The 19,781-nt window shown below is 37.1% G+C and overlaps 1 protein-coding gene across 1 annotated transcript in view; it reads left to right on the top strand.

The window, feature by feature from the left end:
• The window catches only part of LOC103775780 (sodium- and chloride-dependent GABA transporter 3-like), a gene marked incomplete at its 3' end in the record, with an annotated part of 27,295 nt that extends 7,800 nt beyond the window's left edge, over window positions 1-19,495 (top strand). The window contains exon 5 of the mRNA XM_008943253.1: window positions 19,363-19,495. Coding sequence (XP_008941501.1) covers window positions 19,363-19,495 — 133 coding nt within the window. The remainder of the gene's footprint in view (window positions 1-19,362) is intronic.
• Between the last annotated feature and the right edge of the window lie 286 nt (window positions 19,496-19,781).

Here is a 19,781-nt window from a genome sequence, read left to right as displayed (position 1 = left end):
TGCTGAGGAAGGTATTTGCTCTGTTAAATTTTAAGTGGGTATGACATCTCATGGCCTCAGAAGTTAAAACAGACAGGACAAACTAGAAGTGGAAGAATGCTAAGTAGCAGGACCGATTTTTGATTTAAAATAACTAATTTGAATGAAGAGAAAATTATAATTAATTTATGTCTTAAATATATGAATGCATGAATGCACAGTAGAGGTCTTTGTGTAATGATGTCCAGTGCAGATCAGACTAGCTAATACAAAGTAAATATGTTACTAGACTAGTTAATTTGTGCAGCAAGTTATCTTATGGTCTGTAGATAAGTGTTACCAGAAAAATTATTTCACTTAGCCAGTGGTCTTGTCCACATGATGTTACTTTACTCCTTCACAAATTCTGATGTCAGGAACTGCAAATTTATTAAAAGGCTCTTTTTAAAACAAATAGGAAAAGGAAAGTTGATAGGGCAGGCTGCACAGAGAAGATGCTTGTTGCTGTTTTCAGAACTCTTGTGGACAGTGTGTGAGAACCTTCTTTGCTGCAATAACCAATCACAGGACTTATTTCTTTTGCATAATGAGCAGGTCCCTTACAATTAACTAAGTTGATGCCTGTGAAGGGAAGAGGGAGGCTCTAGGTTTCTTCTGAACAACCCCACCATTGAAAAACTTTACACTTTGCTCTCTGCAATGTCAAGTCTGTAGCTGAAATTCCTCTAAGTTATGACCACACAAAGCCAGTGTATTGTGTAAAGGGTTAGCTGAGGGAATAAAAAGGATGGGATTTTGTGGATTTTTTTGTAGATTTTTTTTTTTCCTGCAAATTAGTGGTAATTATTGTGAATAGTGATCCTGCTTGCTTACTGTATGTGATCTCATTTACATGTAGAACTGAACAGTGTATAAACTGTCAGGCTGATGTTACACCTTTTCTTTAATAATAATACCCCATTACCACAGTCTTCTGGAGTGTTCACATTATCTTCAGATTTTTTTTTTTTAATTGGAAAAAGCCCCAGCCACAACAAAAATGCTTGAGGAAGACTCGGTATTTACACAAACGTCAGTTCTAGCAGTGCTGTGTGTTTCTTTCAAGCCTAGTGCTCTCAGTTCAAGCCTTAGTAATGCTGAGGAATATACAGGTTGCTGTGTATCACACAGCAGACTAGACTGGCATGAGGTAAATGCCAGCAGAGGTTAGTAGCAGGGGCATGAGTTGGATTTGGTTGTGTGTGTGCTTGTGTGTAAATGAATATACCAAGCACAAAAGGGTGCCTTTAATTCTGCTTTTTTTCCTCCCCTGTTGAACTAGGACTACTAGGTCTTCTCCCTCATCTAGGCTAGAAGGCTCAATCCTTAATTATTGGATTAGAGACAAATCTAAATCCTCAGCTGGTTTGAGGATTGTAAATAAAGACTTCAACCTCTGTGCTGAAGTATTTGTAGCTTTTATTGCTTCTGCAGACGTGACTACTAAAGCTATTGCTGAAGCCCAACAGCAAGTCATCCAAGTGTGGTGATGACTGAGAGGATACTTTGTGGTGCTACAAAGTGATTCTGGCATGCTGACCGATAGTTACCTTTCCTCAAGTCTGTTCAGAGGATACCATTTCCTTGTACTCTAGCAGGTATACACTCACTTCCTTTGACAATTTAACATTTTCTACCAGCATTGATGGCTGGATCACACAGAGGGTGAAAGCCTGTTAATTTTCTTGGATGGACTGTTTGTTTTTTTTTTAAAAAAAAAAAAAAAAAAAATCAAGAGCTTTAGACATAAGTACTGCAGTAGGTCCTAAATACTATTTCTGTTTTGGTATACTCAGAAGAATCTCATTGTATGTCCAAGCACCTCAAAACAAGGTCATTGTAATTGTGCCTGCAATTGATAACTACGTATCTGTAGCTATACAGTGAAAGTGGTCTGTTCCTGATGGGGGAGTAGTAAGCAAAGTCTGGGAGTTTGAACCCTCTTTACTGGTTTTCCTGCTTCAAAATGTCTATTTCTGTTAATGTTTTAAGACTTCATTTGAGTTAATAGACTTGCCATTGACTACAGGTATCAGTGCTGACAACTCTGGGAGAAATTAGGAGACTGAAGGTTTTTTTACCTTACTTTAAAAAAAAAAACTTGGAAGCCTTAGCCTTAAGAAGTTTCACATTCCATCTGTGTATATAGTTTTCTAAGGTAAGCAGCTGAATTGATCAAAATTCACTTTTTATTCTTCAAACTCTCTGATGCTGTGCTCTGAAGAAGGGCAGGTGGGAGCCTGAAACTTCACTTTCCATTTCATACTGATGCCCAGCATTCCGAGACTGTCCAGTTAACTACCACTTACAATGTTTCTCTCATCCTAGCTGCATGAATTGAATAAGGATTTTAGGAAAAAAAATTTTCTTCAGAAAGATTAAATCATAATTTTAAGGTTCAGCACATGAAATTTTCAGTGTCCGGACTTTAAAGAGTTAATAGTGGTAACTGCATAGATAGTAGAGGTGTGGATGATTTCACACATGTTAAAGCAGTCCTGTGAAAGATCTGTGGCCATGGATGAGGTTATATTTACAGCCTGGGATGCAGAATGGAGAGGAGAAGATACTCTACTGCATCATTCTATATGCTTTCCTAGGAGAGAAAATGGTCTAGCAGGTATGAGGGGCAGGAACCATGTCTGTATGCTCTTTTGGCTGTTCCTCCAGTCTGTCACCATGGTCAGGAATTTGAGGTTTCTAGTGCCTGGGAAGGGAGCTGGACAGACAGAGGACCCACGGTTTTGATTCCACCTCAATAGTTTTTTATTGGCTGTATATCAACAACTTAGTCCTCTGTTAAAGGAGGTCTAGTTGTTGGCCTGTCATTCTCTGGAGGGGGTGACACTTCCTTAGCATCTCCAAGTAAAGCCAAGTGAGAAAAAAAACATTTTTTTTTTTCTCTAGGGAAAAGAAAAGGGTCTGTTCTCATCAAAAAGGAAAAGGCACAAACACTTTCCTTGAAAAATCAAAAAGAGTTTTTCCTGTTTCATTCAGGCTGCAAATGACTGCAAGAGTCACATTGTGGTTATTCCCCTCTACCCTATGAGAAGTCATTAGTAAGTTGGGGCTGATCCTGCAGGGCTCAGTACCCAGAGACCTTCAACACCTCTCAGAAGTAGGTCCTTTGTGCATGTCTTGTAGAACACTGAGTTGTGCCAAACTTGCTTGTTTCTGTTCAGTTCGTAAGAGGCCGTGTGAAAATTGCTTTTTGTTCGGTGTCACACGAGCTCTATATCTGGTTTTGCCTTAAAACCACTGACTTTGCCTGTTTTCAGTTGAAAGAAGTAAGTGGGATAGACGTCAGCCAAGCCAATTTCATAATATTGAGGGATAAATGCTACCCCAAACAAGGCAGATGAACTTCTATTGGTTTGGATTTTTATCTTGAACACTGTACACAATGGTTTTACTGTGGAGAGAAAAAAGACCTTAAAAGTTACAAAGTCAGGTATTTGAGTATTAGGAAATACTAGGAGTGAGGTTCTGTGATTTCAAGTTCACATTTTATAAATATGCTCATCTTTAGTTGAATCACTGCCTACAATTTTCTTTCAATAGATCTGCTTTGCTCTTGCTAAAGGACAGATAGGCAGCAAACACTGTGCAGGTATTCAATATTTTGTTCTTCTCTTTGTTAATTTTTTTGTTTGTTTTATATTCTCTTTATTGTTAGGTTCCTGCTTTGCTGACAAAGTTCATTTAATCAAGGATACATAGGGTGCTATGTTGTTGATGGCTTTGCAATCATAGTTTTCTTGATTATTTACATGTTCATTTATGGTCATAAAATCTCAATAAGGTCAAATAATTCCCATTTTACAGAAAGGGATTTGAGCTACAGAGAGAGTAAAAGTGTGAAGTATGAGAAGGCCAAGACATTTTTTGATATGATTTAGTGTTCGGGTTGCACAAATTTTAATTCAATTAAATAAAAAACCCAAAACTGTACACAAGTCAGATTTGTACTGAGGGAAAGATAGTGACTGGTGACACTAACATTTTAAAATAAGTTAAATAAGAAGTATTGAAATAAGTATTTGCTATTTAATTCTGAATAAAATATATTATTTTGTACACTTTGAAAACTTAAGGGGATTATTTGGAAAAAAAAACATGGTAAATTTTTGTCACATTTACTCCAATGCCTCAGTATTTAGAAGTCTCTATTCATTGTATTTTGTTTTCAAGAAGCTGAATACATCTATTCCACTTTCTTGAATGTGTTCTGTGTGCGGTCGAAATGTCTTCTCTTGAACTTGCTCTACTTTGTGTAACAGTTAAATTATCATGTTAAATTATACCCTGGGATGCTAACATCTTGCTTGGTGTTTGCCTTGGCCAGAAGTTTACAGGATTGTTTTCCCACTGTCTCAGTATTTGTTTAGATGGTTTAGGTCAAAGTAGAGGCTTGAGGACAAGAAAGATTGAGGGGAGGCTATTCTGATACTTTATAGGTTAATAGTTAGACCATCCAGTTCTAGTCTTTATGCCAATAATTATTTAATCATACTAGCAGGAGAGAATGAAAGCTTCTTCTGAATCCTCCTACTGCAGAATAGCAGGAAGCTTCATAGCTGGGGAGTTCTCTTGGTGGAAAGCTTCCCAAGCTTTCAGGTAGAGGAGGGCTACGAGTATGGGTTTCCAGCATGATGAGAGAGCTTTCTGACTGTTCATTCCCTGCCTTAGCCTCTTCTCTCTGTTTATACAATTCACCTCTTTGTTCCCCACGTTTCTAATCTTGGTCCCAGACACTTTAAAAGATTTATTCAGAGGGAACCTAAATAGTAGCATGCTTCTGGGACACTGATGAATTATCTCAGTTTTTGTCTTAATTCCTCAGTTGATTTGTTACTCCCTGGTCCATCCTAGTGCCTGCCTGGCATCCCTACCACAACTATCCAGTTTAGTATCCTTCCCTAGGATTACATCCAGTCCTTCAATTCCCATATATACTTTCCACCGCTGTCACTTCTTTATGTTGTAATTTATCGCAGTTTCCTGGGCAAGTCAAATTGTCCTTTGGCTTCTCCCTAAATCAGGTGTGTTACTGCTTCCTACCTCCAGACATTTAGTCCCAGTCATTTTATCCAGCCAGTTGCCAATCTCTTTTAACTTCCATCTAGTTTCAGGATGGGTGCTCACTGGTCTCCAGTCTCCCTAAACATTTTCCATCTCATCTCTAAATTCATTGGCCAGCTAATCACGCTGCTCTTTCTTCTGCTCACTGCTTCTCTTCCTCCCCTAGACCTGTCTGCTAGTGGGAGAAATGCTGGTCTCCTTGTCCAGACAGTTTCAGTTCAATTGATCTTCAGGTCCCCCTGTTTCCTGGTCTCCAGGTGTGTGCTTGGTTTTTTTTTTTTTTTCCCCTTTACATTCTGCAAATTTTGCAAAGTTGGCAAGTGTGCAGTATTGGAGCATTTTGACAGAGACATCTCAGAAGATTTTAGCTGTATCCCAGTGAAGTCTGTTGGTAATGTGTGCTTTTCTTTTTTCTTCAATAATAAGGCTGTCAGGTTGTTGCAATAAATATTTCTTCCTATGCCTCTGTTTTGGGTGCTGCCAAAAGTTATTGTTCACATTTTTGGAGCTAATTATAATTAAAACTTTTGTTAAACAGTAAGTCTGAATAAATATATTTGTATCTGAAAACCAGATATTATAATGGAAAAGTTTTATATAATAAAAAATATGGTATTAGGATACGCACCTTTATTTTTTTAAATTTACTTTTCAAAATGTTACAATTTTCAATGTAACAAATATAACTTAAATGTAATTAAATGTAATTTTAAAATGTAACTTAAAGTTACAAACTCCTCTTCACTAATTGTAGGTACTTAAGGTGGTAATAAACTTTTCTTTGATTGTGTAGGTAGCATGAACAAATATTATCTTTTATTTTCCTAGTTATTTAGACTAACACTGTTATTTCAGATATGCTTTATAAAATATTTATTTCACTATCTACTACTTAATTTGCAGAATTTGATTGGTTTCTATGATAAAATTTGGGAAAGTTTTTGACATGCAATGTTTGCAAAAAGAAAGTTTACCTTTTTGTACCAAAGTTGAAAAACATGTAGAAGGAGCAGAGTGACGTGCTTAAAGGTGTGACCTTTGGAAACTGTTGGCTCAGATGTCCTTTTTTGCTGAAGAATGCCAAACCTTTTTTTAAGAATTGGTAACATTAAGGGTGTTTTCATTACTGTTGTTCATGCAGGACTGTGTGCTTGATGACATGACATATGTATATATATATATATATACACACACTTATAGTTATTGTAGGGAAGGAAACATTTGAGAGAAGCACAGTGTGCTTGCAAGGAAATTAAAATAAAAAAGGCAAAAAGTCCAAAATAGCAAGACCTTAGTTGTGCCATGACAAGCTTGGCCAATGAAGACTATTGCAGAACATGCCAAAAGAACCAGGTATGTTTCCCCTAGCTTTTGCTAGGGCTTGACTTGGTTTCTCCTAAGTTTTTTTTCTTTTTTTTTTTTTCTTGCTATATAAGAGAAGACCTCTACTGAAAGGACTCCTTTCAGTTATGTCTGGTTTTGTGCAAATGCAAAAGTGAGTTAATCCCCTCCTTTAAGAGTTATTAGGCTATAGCCTCCTACACTTGTGTCTAAGCAAACGTTTAAATCTTCTAGAGAACTAAAAGCGAGATACAGTTGGTAGTAATTACTGCCTAAAAGCAATTAGTCTAGTTCAGTAACTCCCTTAAAGAAGAGAGGGGTCTTGCACAGGACAAGCTGAAAAGTCACTGCCGTATTTCACAAGGTTGCCCACCCCAACAAGTAGTTTTTCCACCAGCTCACTATGGGAATAGGATTTGCAAGACTAGATGTGCAAACAAATAGCATGGAACTCATCTAAAATGTATTTTTTCAATAAGTTAGGAATCCTTTAAGTATGCATGTGGCTTGGTAAAAAATAGACTGTAGTTTTCAACTGTACAAGAATGTGCCCATTAGATTTGCTCCCTGTATTGAAGCTGGGAATCTTAAGGATGTTGGTGCAAGGAATTGTAGAAATACTCAAGTAACTCTGAAAAGAATATTAAACAAGAGGTACATTCATCTACTTCTTGGCTATCTCAGCATGGGTACTGCATGAAGCAAATAGTTCTGTGAAATTAAGCTAGCCTGTATCTATTTTTGGCTCTTGAAGAAGTATCATCACAAAATTAAAATTAAAAAAAGGTTTACACACTTTAAAAAAAGTGTTTCCGAAGTATGGCTTTGTACATTCAAGGCATTACCACAAAGGGTGGTTTCTTTTTTTTTCTTTTTTTTTTTTTTTTTTTGTTGTGGTTTTGTTGGTGTGGTTTTTTTTTTTGTTGTTAGTTTCTTTTTGTTTGTTTTTTTTTGGTTTTTTTTTGTCAAATTAAATTCTCAAAGCAGAGGTTCTTGCTGTCCAAAAAAAATATACTGAACACAGACTGGGAAAAAAAACCCACACCTATTTTTTTTTTTTTGTACATTTTTCACTATTTTCCACTCTATTCTTATATGGCAGCAACAAAATTTATTTGCAATGTCAGGAGGACTTCCTGAGTCATTAAATATTATCATTAAATTACAATATTTAATTTTAATAATGAGGAATATTTAACATTCCTTACTAAATATTGCTATGGAAGGCCTACAAGGGTTACAGAATATCAATCAGTGCAGGGCTTGAAGCAATGATGTAGGCAGCTGTCCTCTGTGTGGACAGGGAAATTACTATCTTCCCAAAGTCCCTTCAACAGCTATTTTTTTAATGATTTCAACTCTTCTGAATGCTGGTGTTAGTGGGGGAAAAAAAAAAATTGAGCCATTAAAATTTATCTGAATATAATTATCACACTGAAAATTGCAAGTGCTACAGGAGAGTGGTATTTTATGAAGACCCAGTAGCTGTAAATGTGGAAAAAGGACCTGGGATCTCCCACAGTAGCTCCTGCACATTAACAGTTTTCTTTTTTCTTTTTTGACCTATCAACTATTCTTTACTGCCTGGTGCCCCTGCTCCTTTGCAGTTTCACTTCTTCATTTCTTTTCATAACTAGAATTTAATACAGGGCCAGTGAGTGTCAGTTATTTTTTAAATACATTTTTCTTTTTGGCCAGTCAGGTAATGGTTTCATGTTGACCTGTTCTGTGTGGAAGAGGTAAGAGCTTACATCACTCATTTGTCACATGAGTTTGTATCCAGGAGCATGCTATGAAGGATTATTTTACAAAATCATGGAACAGTTCACAGTTTTTAGTTCTCATTTTATGAACATATAATTGAGTGAACAACCCAATAGAAGTCTACCAACAGTATAAAAAGCTCAGCACAAATTCTGAGAGCCATCACTTTGGCTTACATTTATTCTAGGTGCTTTCAGGTCACAGCTGCTGCTTTGTGGTGAACTAATCTATGTCACTCAAAAGGTGAATAAAAAGGAGATTTTTGTCACTGTACAACTTCTTCAGAGAGGAGTAGGGGGAAAACTGCAAAAAGACTGAAGGAGTCATTGAATATTTTGAGAGAGTACCAAGAAACTATAGAGCAGAGGTGGATGGAACAGTACATAAAAGTTGTTGACAGGATTAAACTCCTCATACTTGGTTAAGAAGTTGCCATGACTTCACTGAAAGAAGTTTGAAAAAAAATAGGTCAGGAATGGCTAGAGGAGAAGTGGGAGGTTCTGTTTTTATCCGTCACTGTCTCTTGCTATAGATATGCACAAGCACACACATATAAAAATAAATTTAAAAGCAATATGTATCCATACCCAGTAGTGTCATATCACATGCAGATAACTTAAGGACTGGATTTGATGAGGCAGGGAAAGACTCAAGAAATATGAGTCATTATCTGCAAGCAGTACTAGAAATTTTAGAGAATTTACTAATGAGATTTTAATCTTACCTTTTAATTTGGTGAGAAGTGTAAAAATGGGTAATAAATGGAGCAGCATTCAACCCTATCAGGATGTTAAGAAGAAGGAACTAGGGTGAACAGCAGCAAATGTGTCTCAACTGAGAATAATTCGTTCTGATATGTGTAGGCCACAGAAACTACTGTAATAAGTAAATATTTCAGAGCTAAGCATAATGCTCGGAGGGATTCTTTCTAATGTGAGTACTGGGAATTGTCTGATGCGCTTTGGTTTTTTTTTTTTTTTTTTTTTTAAAAGAAAAGCCAAGTGTGAAATTAAATGGATTTCCAGGAGGGAATTCTTAGTGTTTGAGTGAATTTTATTATGGGTTCTTTAAACTATAGATTATCTTATAAAAGCTGAAATATATTTTTCTACTCATCGAGAACTGAAAGTTGAATACAAGTGGGTATCCAACAATAGCTGCCAAGAATTATTTTGAAATACTTTTAGAAACCTAGAGATATATTATTTTTGGAGTGTGCATAAAAACTTAGAGAGGTTTGTACGAACACAGATTCTATATCCTTTGTCAGTTCTAGATAGAGAACTTTTTCAGAAAAGTGAATGTGTCAGCTCATGTTGACTTCCAGTGAGAGCTCAGCACCTATGCTCTTATTTCAAAGAATATACGCTTTTAGTGACTAAATCTGCTACAAATACACTGGAAAATTACCTTTGTTCAAATTTGCAGTTGTATCCATGTTTTTTCCGGGAGGTGTCTCAATGATTCCCGTGCTGCTGCACTGGAAAAAAAGAAACTGACACAACCATTCCATTTTTAGTTTCCTAAATGTTAGAATCTAAAGGGGGAAAAAATCCATTCTTTTAAGATCTCTTCTTTCTCAAAGAGATTTGTTCTTCTCCCAAGTAAAAAGTGACATGGTGAGAGGAAATTGCCTCTAGTTGTGCCAGGGGGTGTCTAGTTTGGATATTGGGAAAAACTTCAGTGAGAGAGTTGTTAAGCAGTGGAACAGGCTTCCCCGTGGGGTGGTGGAGTCCCCAGCCCTTGAAGGGATTTAAAAGACATGTTGATGTGGTGCTGAAGGACATGGTTTAGTGGTGACCTGGCAGTGATGGGTTGATGCTTGGACTTCATGCTCTTAAAGGACTTTTCCAACCAAACCGATTCTATGATTCTATATGTTATTAACATGATCAGTGTTGGTTTTCCCATGTTGTTGTCATGTAACCAGAGCACCATGGGTTAGTCAGCCACAGGAAGGTTCGTGGACTAACCAGTCATGCAGGGCATCTTCTGAACACTTGTCTCCTTCACTCTGCTTAGGCTTGAGATTGTATAATGTGAATGCAAGTAAGATCAGAACCAATTTAATATGCAACCTAAGACATATGTTTTGCTAAATTTTGATATTCGTTTAGGCAATACAGTGTATATTAAATGTAGTATAGGAGTAGTATGTAGTATATATTATACGCTGGGGCTTACAATTTTAAGAGTTATCCTTGTTGAAATACATGTTCTGCTCCTGTTAGAGGGAGAGGTCTTCCACTCTTTTCCTCAAAGTCCTGTATCAGATAAATTATCTTCTAAAAAGAACTTCTCTTCATTCTGTTGACTGTTGCTCACTCAGGGAAGCTCACAAAGTCTCCTTTATTTTATTTGGCAGTTACCTTTTGATGTATCATCATGTGAATTATAGAACAGGATGTTTGGTTTATGCTTTAAAACTGAAAAACATTTCCTAGCTTCAATATACCTGGTACATAGGATGTTGCTATACCTAGTGCCTAGGACAATATTGTTTCATTCCGTACACTTTCTTGCATCAAGAGATGATGAACTAGGCCCGAGAAGAGAAACCAGGGAAAACAGTATGAGTAATAAATACAGCAATAAATTAACTAGGCAAGTAATACGAAGACTCTTTTTAGGTTCATTTTATTGAAGGATAATTTTTTTTCTTACCTTGTCCTATATGTAACATATATATTTTTAGCAAAAAGTCCTGAGTTTACAAAGTAAACTGCTAGCCTGTTGATTTTTGTAGAGCTTTATATCCTTTGACCTTCCGCTTAGAGTTTGTAAGTTTGTCAGAGTACTGTTATCAGAAGTTGTCATATAGCATCATAGAATCATTTAGGTTGGAAGGGACCTCCAAGATCATCAAGTCCAACCATTGAGCCATTAGGGCTCTAAAGTCCTCTGCTAAGATAGATCAGAATCTGTCAGGGTTGGAAGGGACCACAAGGATCACCCAGTTCCAGCCCCTCTGCCAGCCAAATACACTATCACAAATCTTTAGCTTCTTGTATACTGTGTGGTTTTTTTTTTTTTTTTTTTTTTTTAACTCTGAGAGAAAACCATTCTGTCTCCAAAGAGAGGTGAAAGCATGTAATTGTGGTGAACTCACCTTCCCTTAGCCATTGATCCTTGCTTTGTGAGTTATAGTGTGTCTGGTCAGTAGCCTAGAGACTACGGACTCAAGCAATTGAGCCCGCTCTGAAGTATCACTGCTTGTATGTTTATGTATTGTTACTAAAATAAACATTCTTTAAAAGTTTTTGTTTCTCCTAAGCTGTTCCTTTTCCACTTTGAGTTGTGCAGTCTGGATAAACTCTCTTCCAAATTAGACAACAATTAGTGAAGATTAGACAGCCACAGGGAAATGTCTTGACTCCCTGAAAGATATTTCAGTACAGGAAAGCTTCTGTGCTATCCAGCACAGCTTAGTGTTCTAACAGAACAAAAGGAGGTGTTCCATGACCCAAGAGATCCTTTGAGGCTGCTTGTAATCACAGGAGTTGAGGAGCACTGACTTGAGGAAAGACTCTAGGAAGGGTGCAGGATCAAGTGAGCCTCAGCATTCATTTATTAAGATTCTCTGTCAGTGTTATAGCCACAGTGGTTCAGACGAGAGAACAAATGCTGCTGGTGGTGAAAAAACTTAGAATAGCTGTTCCTGAGCCATTTCTATAGGTGTGTGGATGGCCACGCTCTCATCAGTGAATCATGTCACAAATGCATTAGATAAGCAGCTGCCTCTGATCACTGTGACAAAAAGAATGTAATTTTTTTTTAATTTGCTCTGTTCCTGCCAAGCATCTCAGCCTTCCAGCGTGTCTGGAAGTACTGCAATCATTATGGTCTCACGAAGGAGGCTGATTTTGTGACTGCTAACTAGTTGAATAAGGGTCTGACAGTGCAACAATCCACAGCGTGATTGTCTCCCTGCAGACGGATGCCTGTAGCTCTCTGGCCTGGCAGTTCAGGCAGCCACAGAGGATTCTGGTACTCTGGAATCTGAATCCCTCCGGTCTCAGAGTCCAGTTAATAGCTGCTCAAGTTTCTGCAGGTCAGAAACTGTACTTGCACATGATACTAGAGCGCATTTGGGTGTAAAATAAACTAAGAAATTTTCACAAAGATTGAAGAATATTAACGGTATAAAGTGAAAGGAGAGAAGGAAAGATGGGCTAAGAAGACATATTTTTGGTTAGAAACTGTTTTTAGGGTCACTCTAACGCAGGAATAGAGGGTGTTTGAATGGTATTGATACTTTTCTACTCAACTGATGGGAAATCTGTGCAGCACTGGCACTTGGACACCTTTTTTTTGTGCAAGAAGCTCAGTAACAAGGGTCACAAGGTAGATACAGATTTGGTCTGAAAAATCTGCAGGGATGGAAGGAGCATACAAAACCATGTAGTAAGAAAGGCCACTGTATAATAGCAACTTATGTTGCTTAGTGTCATTGTTTTATTTTCCATTCATTCCCCAAAATGCTCCGAGGGTTGAGTCTGGCCCACACTAAAAAGGATGTTGCCACCTGTGTTCCTGGCTGAGCAAATACAGAAGGAGAACTGACCTTAAGAAACTGCCTCCTCTGTTTGGGGGGTGTTTGGTGGTGGTTTTCTTTCAAAGAAAAATGTCTTGGAACCATCCCCTCTCTGATTTGGAGCAATGAAGGGACCTTCCTCAAATAGATTGAGTCTGTTCTTCAGCTTTCCAAATGATGAAATAATGCAATAAGTACCCTGGTACATTCCTTTAAACAATGTGTTGGCGGTAGTTAATCCTCTTTCTATTCAAGAGCCTGGTACAGCTCTGCACATTGTAACACTTTAATAAAGGCCCGATTTCCCGGGAAAATGCAGTGTTCTTCCAGACAATAATGCTGTGTCTTAAGCTTTCAAAATGTTGGTTTTCAGATTTGGATGGAAAGGTTACTTTTCAGCTATCCATAGTCAGAAGGAGCACTTATCTCATAATATGCCCCTCTACAGCAACTCCAACTACAGAGGGGCCCTTCTTCCTGTCAGATATACTGAATTACTACATTGAAAGGTGTTTTAGTACATTCTCAACCAAATTAAAAGTATTTTCAGTAAGGATATAATACTTTATGAAAAAAAAAACTTCTCGTGGGATTTTATCTTTCTACATTTTAGTAGGGCATGTGCCTGCAGTGATGTTAATTGAAATAACAGAGGTAACCATTAGCAACAGTATGTTTCTGGAATGTAGGTAGCAAAAGGTCTTTGTATTCTGTCTAGTTTCTTGCTCAGTATATTATTTTGTGCATACTTAAAGTATGCTGAAATTTTTCCATGGCTTTATCTTTTCCTGACTGTTTTTATCCCCACTTATATTTTGGTTCAAGTTAAACTGCAAGCTTAAAATGGGCTTACAGTATTTGGTACTATAAGCTGTAACCAGAATAAGTGTACACTAGCAATAATGTCATGCTATTTTTTTTTTTCTTTAGCTGTGAATACCCTTGTGACTGAACATCAGCATTTCTGACAGCTAACAGGAAACCTAAAGAATGCTGCCCTTCAGATATGTCCTATACTACTTGAATTTATCTTGTACTCATTAGGTTCTGGTAACTTTTTTTTTTTTCTGTTATGCATAGGAAAAAAAAGGGGGAAAAAATCTTTCTTCGATAAGGTTTAGTTAAGCTATATTTGTGTGACTAGAAGTAGTGAAACCTTCAAACACAGTGTGTCTTTGGGTGTGAGACGTATCACAAATCTACTCTGGTTTAAATTAAATTTTCTGTTTACAAGAAAAATGCTGCAGAATTAATAGCTTGTGGCTACTGAATTAAAACCAGTACTCTGGTTTGAGTTAACCTTTGCATTCCAAATTAACTTTAATACCAGTGGAGCTTTTTCCCCCTCAATATTCTGTTCAAGATGCTCAAGTGCCACCAGTCCCCTGGCTTCTTTCCCAGGCTATTGGTTGGTTCAAGAAATTGAACTGCTGTGTGTTTTTAAAAAACAGAACAACCCCCCCAAAACTACTACAACAACAAAGAACCAAACTCAATACCTACAATAAATCTTGTAAAACTCCACATCAGTTTCTATTTTCAATGAGATCCAAAAATAGCTCATTGTTTGTATCTTCAGGTCTCTGTGTCATGCCAATCTTTTAAAATAAAGTTTCATGTAGTGTAAAGTTGTTGGCAGCAAATTCCATACACTCAGTTACTCTGCTTTAAGTATTTTGTACTAACTAGTGACCTTACATTCTATAGTAGTTCTATTGGTTACTTGCAGCTACCTCCAGTGTGCTGTGCTGGAAGCTACAGTGGTCCTCCAGGTTCTTGGGCTTTCTTCTGTCAGTATTGTTGTTGATTTTTTTGGTTTCCTTAATTGTATGATCATTTCTGGAAACTTTCATTTGTTAAAAACACATTACATAACCTTCCTGAACTCAGGATCCTGTGCTACATCATCTGGCCACCAGCACTCTAATTCTTCCTGGGATATTCAGATTTGACAGATGAAAGTTTTTTTTTTTTTTTCCACAAATAAATGTCTTGAACTCATCCCTTAAGTTAGATTGTTGATTCTTGATACTTCAGTTCTATAAATTAGCTTTGTTATCTCCAGTGGCTTCCTTGAGACTATAGAGCTTATGAGTTATCTAACTAGGGCTCTTTGTGCTCAGAAAATTACTATTCTTAATTTTTACTTTTAATATCATCTGATAATTGGAATATAAAATTATTATGAGTTTGCAGTTTGTCTTGGAATCCCTTTGTCTTGTTTTACAGGACCAGGGGATACTTAAGGTACGACTGAGGCCCTCTGTTAGATAGACAATTATTTCACTTATGAGATCCATGAGGCGTTCACAACCTCTTCCTGTTGCAATCTGCATCAATTATGTGACGTAAAGAAACTACTCTCTTTTGCTCTGCTTTGGTATGTGCAATCACCAGTGATGAAACTTGAATGCAAACAACCTTCACAGAGTTGGTTGTTCCTGGGCATGTTGCTATAGCACTTCTCTTTTTCAAAAGCTTGTTATTTCCAAACAGAATATCACATTCGGGGCTGATTTTACTGCTCTTGTTCTTTCTCTGTCTTTCCTTGCATTAAAAGGTGAGGAGAACAAGGTACATGGGACTTGCAGCGGTAAGAGAGGAAGAGGAAAACACTAGCCACACTGTCTCTATTTTTTGTTGTCTGGGATTTAGGTAAGCATGGCAGTATTGAGATAGAAGCTGAACTGCTGAGGAGCAAGAAGCTGTGATCAACTCTGTCATCTTCTGAGCCCTGAACACATCAGCCTTGCTTCTTGAATGCAGGGGAGAATAATTTTTTTAAACGTTCCGCCTTTTAGTTTTAAGTTGAACAATAAAAGAATAAGAGCAACTAGGAGGGTATCTACAGTCAGACTGAACTGAGGCTTTGTGAGAAGAATTTCATGTTCTGAATGCCTCCTTTCCAAAAGCTGCATCTCTTGCTTCTGATGGTTTCAGACACCAGTATTAGGGAGAGCGACGTTGTGCCTGCTGAGGAAATCACTGCTGGCCTCTGAGCAAGACCTTCTCTTCCATGGATCTATTCTTTGCATATCTTGTATGTTATAGCTTAATTATATGTTGTGGACTGGTTGCTGCTTACTTCTAAGGGAAACATTAAACCTTTGTTCTGCATGAACAAAGAAAATACAAAACAATGTACAGCACTTCAATATATTTAAATACTCATTATGGTGCTAACAGTTCAAGTTACCATGAATCTTTTTTTAAATTGAAGCAGCAGGGATATAATTGTATTGAGGCCATTAATTTGTCATTTACCTTCTGTGACACTCTTTACAAAAGAATTGGGTCAAGATGGGTGGGTAAGGTAGGGGTGTCTGCTGTTGGAGGCTTCTCACAGAGCATGTAGAAAACACTGAGCATTGACTTTATGCAGACAGCTTCCTGAAACTGCTGGCTCTTAAAAATCTTCATTTCACATCTTCACCGAGAATTGTGTTCTTAGGGGAAAGCTGTCTTTTGGTGTGTGAAACATTCTAGCCATGAGAGAGAGAGAAGTAACATTTGTTTATGAAGAAGTTGTTCTGCAGTTAAGGAAGAACAGCATAGTAAGGCAAGTGACTGGCTGCTGAAATGCATGGCTTTGACAGTTGGTTGTGGATTATGGTGCAAGTCTGAAGTAATTCTCCAAGCTCTGCTGGACTCCTGAGTGCGCCAATGTATCAGTCATATACTTCCACCATGCTCATTATTTTGCAGTGTGATGGCACCACCGTGGAATTATTATTGAAAGCTTCCTGTGTCTCTCCCACAGCACACAGTTCTGCCACCATGCCACAAGACAGCAGAATAAAGATTTATATTTCAGTTGACACATTTGTGGATCTAGAATTTGAGTGACTGTAGCTCTGTACATGACTGTTGGCAGGACATATTAGCACTGAAAGGTACCATGAGACCAGGCAGGTGGCATTCATGGGGAGTAGCAACTTGTGTGGTGCAGTTCATCATCCATGTAGACATGCACAGGTCTTCAAGCAAGGAAGGTGCCAGCTACCCTTAAGTTTGCCAATCTTCCAGGGACCCATTCTTCTTGCTGGGGGTTTGCCCTCTAGCAAGTTTTGTCATGAAGTTCTTACCTATGTGATAGAACAGCCTAGCAGAGAGGTCCCAGGCTGTCTGAACTGGTTAGCTCGTGTACCAAAGCAGCACAGCTCTGTCCGTGCTCTGTGTTACAGGCCAGGAGCTACCTGGAATATTTAGCCTGGGCAGAGGGCTGTGTTACCATGGCTCTGCAGCACCCAACATCTGAACAACCTCATGGATTTCTCCGTGGCATTGATTTGCATTATTGCAGCCACCTTGTGTATGTTCACACTTCCCCGTTTTGGAACAGAAATGCTACTTATCTTTAAGTGTGCACGTACGTAAATATCAACCAAATAACCACGTATATTAAACAAAAAGTCTTGATTGAAACATCGGTAAATGTATTCATTTTTGCAGTGAAAATAAAGCTAAATTAAAACTGTTTTCATTTCACAGTTATTGTGGCCTAAACACAAACAGTTTTTCTTGTTTGACTGTATGTTTTCATGGCTTAGTATTCATTCTCCTCTTAACAACCTACTATTAATTTGAATGTGGTGTGCCATTTGAAGATAAAAATTAGAACCTTTCTAAGCAAAACAACAATTAAAATTCTTTTCCCACCAACTGTGATGTCTCTTCCCTCCTATTCCATCATTAGCTGCAGGTGGAGGCATTTCCCTTCATCCCCAACCTGCTGCTGGTGAAAGCAGAAAGAACCAGACCAGATTCCTCCCTAGATAACCCCAACAATTGTTTATTTTCTTTATTTAGTTATTTCTTTCATACCTTATTCTCCTTGAATGGATTGCCTTGGGCAATGAGTGAATAATTTGCAAAAGGAAAATTAATTTCAAATGGGTAATTGTAGGTTGGACTTTTATAACTTTGTGCAAAACTCTTATTATAATTAGTTACAAGAAATAATTTTAGGTTATTTGTATAACTATATGCAGTTTAATAATAGATGTAATAGATTATTATAGGGCTTTTAATTCTATCAGAGTAGCTGTGAAATTCAGTTCATTTGCTTTTTATTCGCCACATCTCTGGGAGGAAGGGTAACACAAGTCAGGAGTCTCTGAGGTTGTATACGTAACACGGAGTACAGGTTACAGAGAAAATTTTGCCAAGATAATTTAGGTAAGGTTGAATGTTGGAAATTTTTATGTGAATGTGTATACAGGTGTCTCAATGCATGTGTGGAAACACATAGATTGAGCAGTGACCAGTTCCTACAGAGATTTGATTAAGCTGATAAAAGGAATGACTGCATTATTCTGTGTCTATAACTTAGTGAATGGTTAATTGCTTGGTTTAAGTTGTTTAAAAATTATGAGGTGTTTACAAATCTCTGAATGTATGGAATCTAAATCCGTATCAACTTCTGATCTCACATACCAGTTAAATCATACTTCGATTGTTCTGGAAACTTGAGTTTCTGGAAAAAAGTTTTGAAATTCTCTATAGGGTTTCTTTCATGCTTAAGAGAATTGAAAAATCTTAAGAAAATTCCTGGAATCATTGAGTTCTCAAGGAAAAAAATTTTGTTCTTGCTTTTAACCTCTTCATGCAACCAGGAGTACCCATTTTTTATTTGTGGGCTGGTAAATAATTTACATTTTGTTTAATCTGAGAGTTTATTTAAAAATAAAAGGGTGTAAAAGGACCACACATCTCCTGGATAAAAGGATCATTCTTACATAAAAAAAACTATTCTCTTGAATAAAATGGTATCACAGATTTCTGGAAACCAGCACTGAAGCCTCGTTCTGCAGTTTTCCTGTGTGAATGCTAACAATTCACTTGATTTTTATCTTCCCAAATTCTTGGGTGTTTTTAAAAATCATTTAGCCAAAACTCTTCACTCTCTTTAATAGTTTTTACTAAGTTAGCAATTTTTTTGGCTCCAGCCTATGAGCTCTCAGGGGTGTTCCTCAACTGAGGACTTCTGTTTTTAGAACTGAGTGGCTAGTTTTTCAAATACTAAATGCAACACATAACTTGCTGACCACTTTTCACACACACACAAAAGTTTGTTTGTTTGTTTTTAAGGTATTAACCTTTTAATGTTAGCATTTCCTAAATAAAATCCCTCTGGAAAAGGTCATGATGTTTGATATTTTGGACAATAAAACTTTTAAAATTATAGTTTTAATTATAGAAGGAAACTTATGTAAATAAATATTATCAGTTAAAGATAAAGGTTAGAACTTTTTATTGTGAAAAACTAGGAAAACTGAAAAAAATAATATTGAAGTAATTTATTTTGGGCTTATTTTTGTCAGTTATTAATTCAAAGAAATTTGGATTTTTTTTTTCCTTTGTCTTTTACTTTATCAAAACCTATTTAAAAATCTTTTGTTTTAGCACTGTCCTGGAAAAAATTAGACGTTTGCTCACATTTTACCAGGTGCAAAATCCACTGAGAATATTCTATTTTTTCCTCTTGTCTCTTCTATCTTAGCATGGTGCATTTTCAGTAGTCAGTAATTAGGAGTTTCCTTGGTTGAAGCTGATTTGGTTTTAGCCCAGTGTTTTATATGTAGTGCTGTTTTGCTTCAATATTATTATCTTTTTCTTGGAAGGCGAAGGGTTCTAGCTATATCTGATGGAATTGAACACATTGGAAATCTTCGCTGGGAACTTGCACTGTGCCTCCTTGCTGCTTGGACTATCTGCTATTTTTGCATTTGGAAAGGAACAAAGTCTACTGGAAAGGTGAGGTAAAAAAGTCTGTACATCAGCTGTGTTATAACTCTTGTGCTCCAAACATGTGGTGGTGTTTAGAAGTATTTAAATGAGAACAGGAACATTTCACACGCATCTTGTTGCTGTAACTATACTTGGGGGTATATAAATTGCAGTGCTAGGTAATTAAGAATTAGTCATACTTTGCGTTGTTTTGTTCCCCTTGGTTTTCATGTTTTGCTTTTTCTCTGGTTATGTTAAATGAGGCTGATTTGGTTTTGTTTGCTTTGGCTTTGTTAATTTAGCAGACTAATGG

The sequence above is a fragment of the Merops nubicus genome, unplaced genomic scaffold (genome assembly GCF_000691845.1).
Source record: "Merops nubicus isolate BGI_N331 unplaced genomic scaffold, ASM69184v1 scaffold44656, whole genome shotgun sequence".
Classification (NCBI taxonomy): domain Eukaryota; kingdom Metazoa; phylum Chordata; class Aves; order Coraciiformes; family Meropidae; genus Merops; species Merops nubicus.
This window is presented reverse-complemented; position numbering and strand designations above follow the sequence as displayed.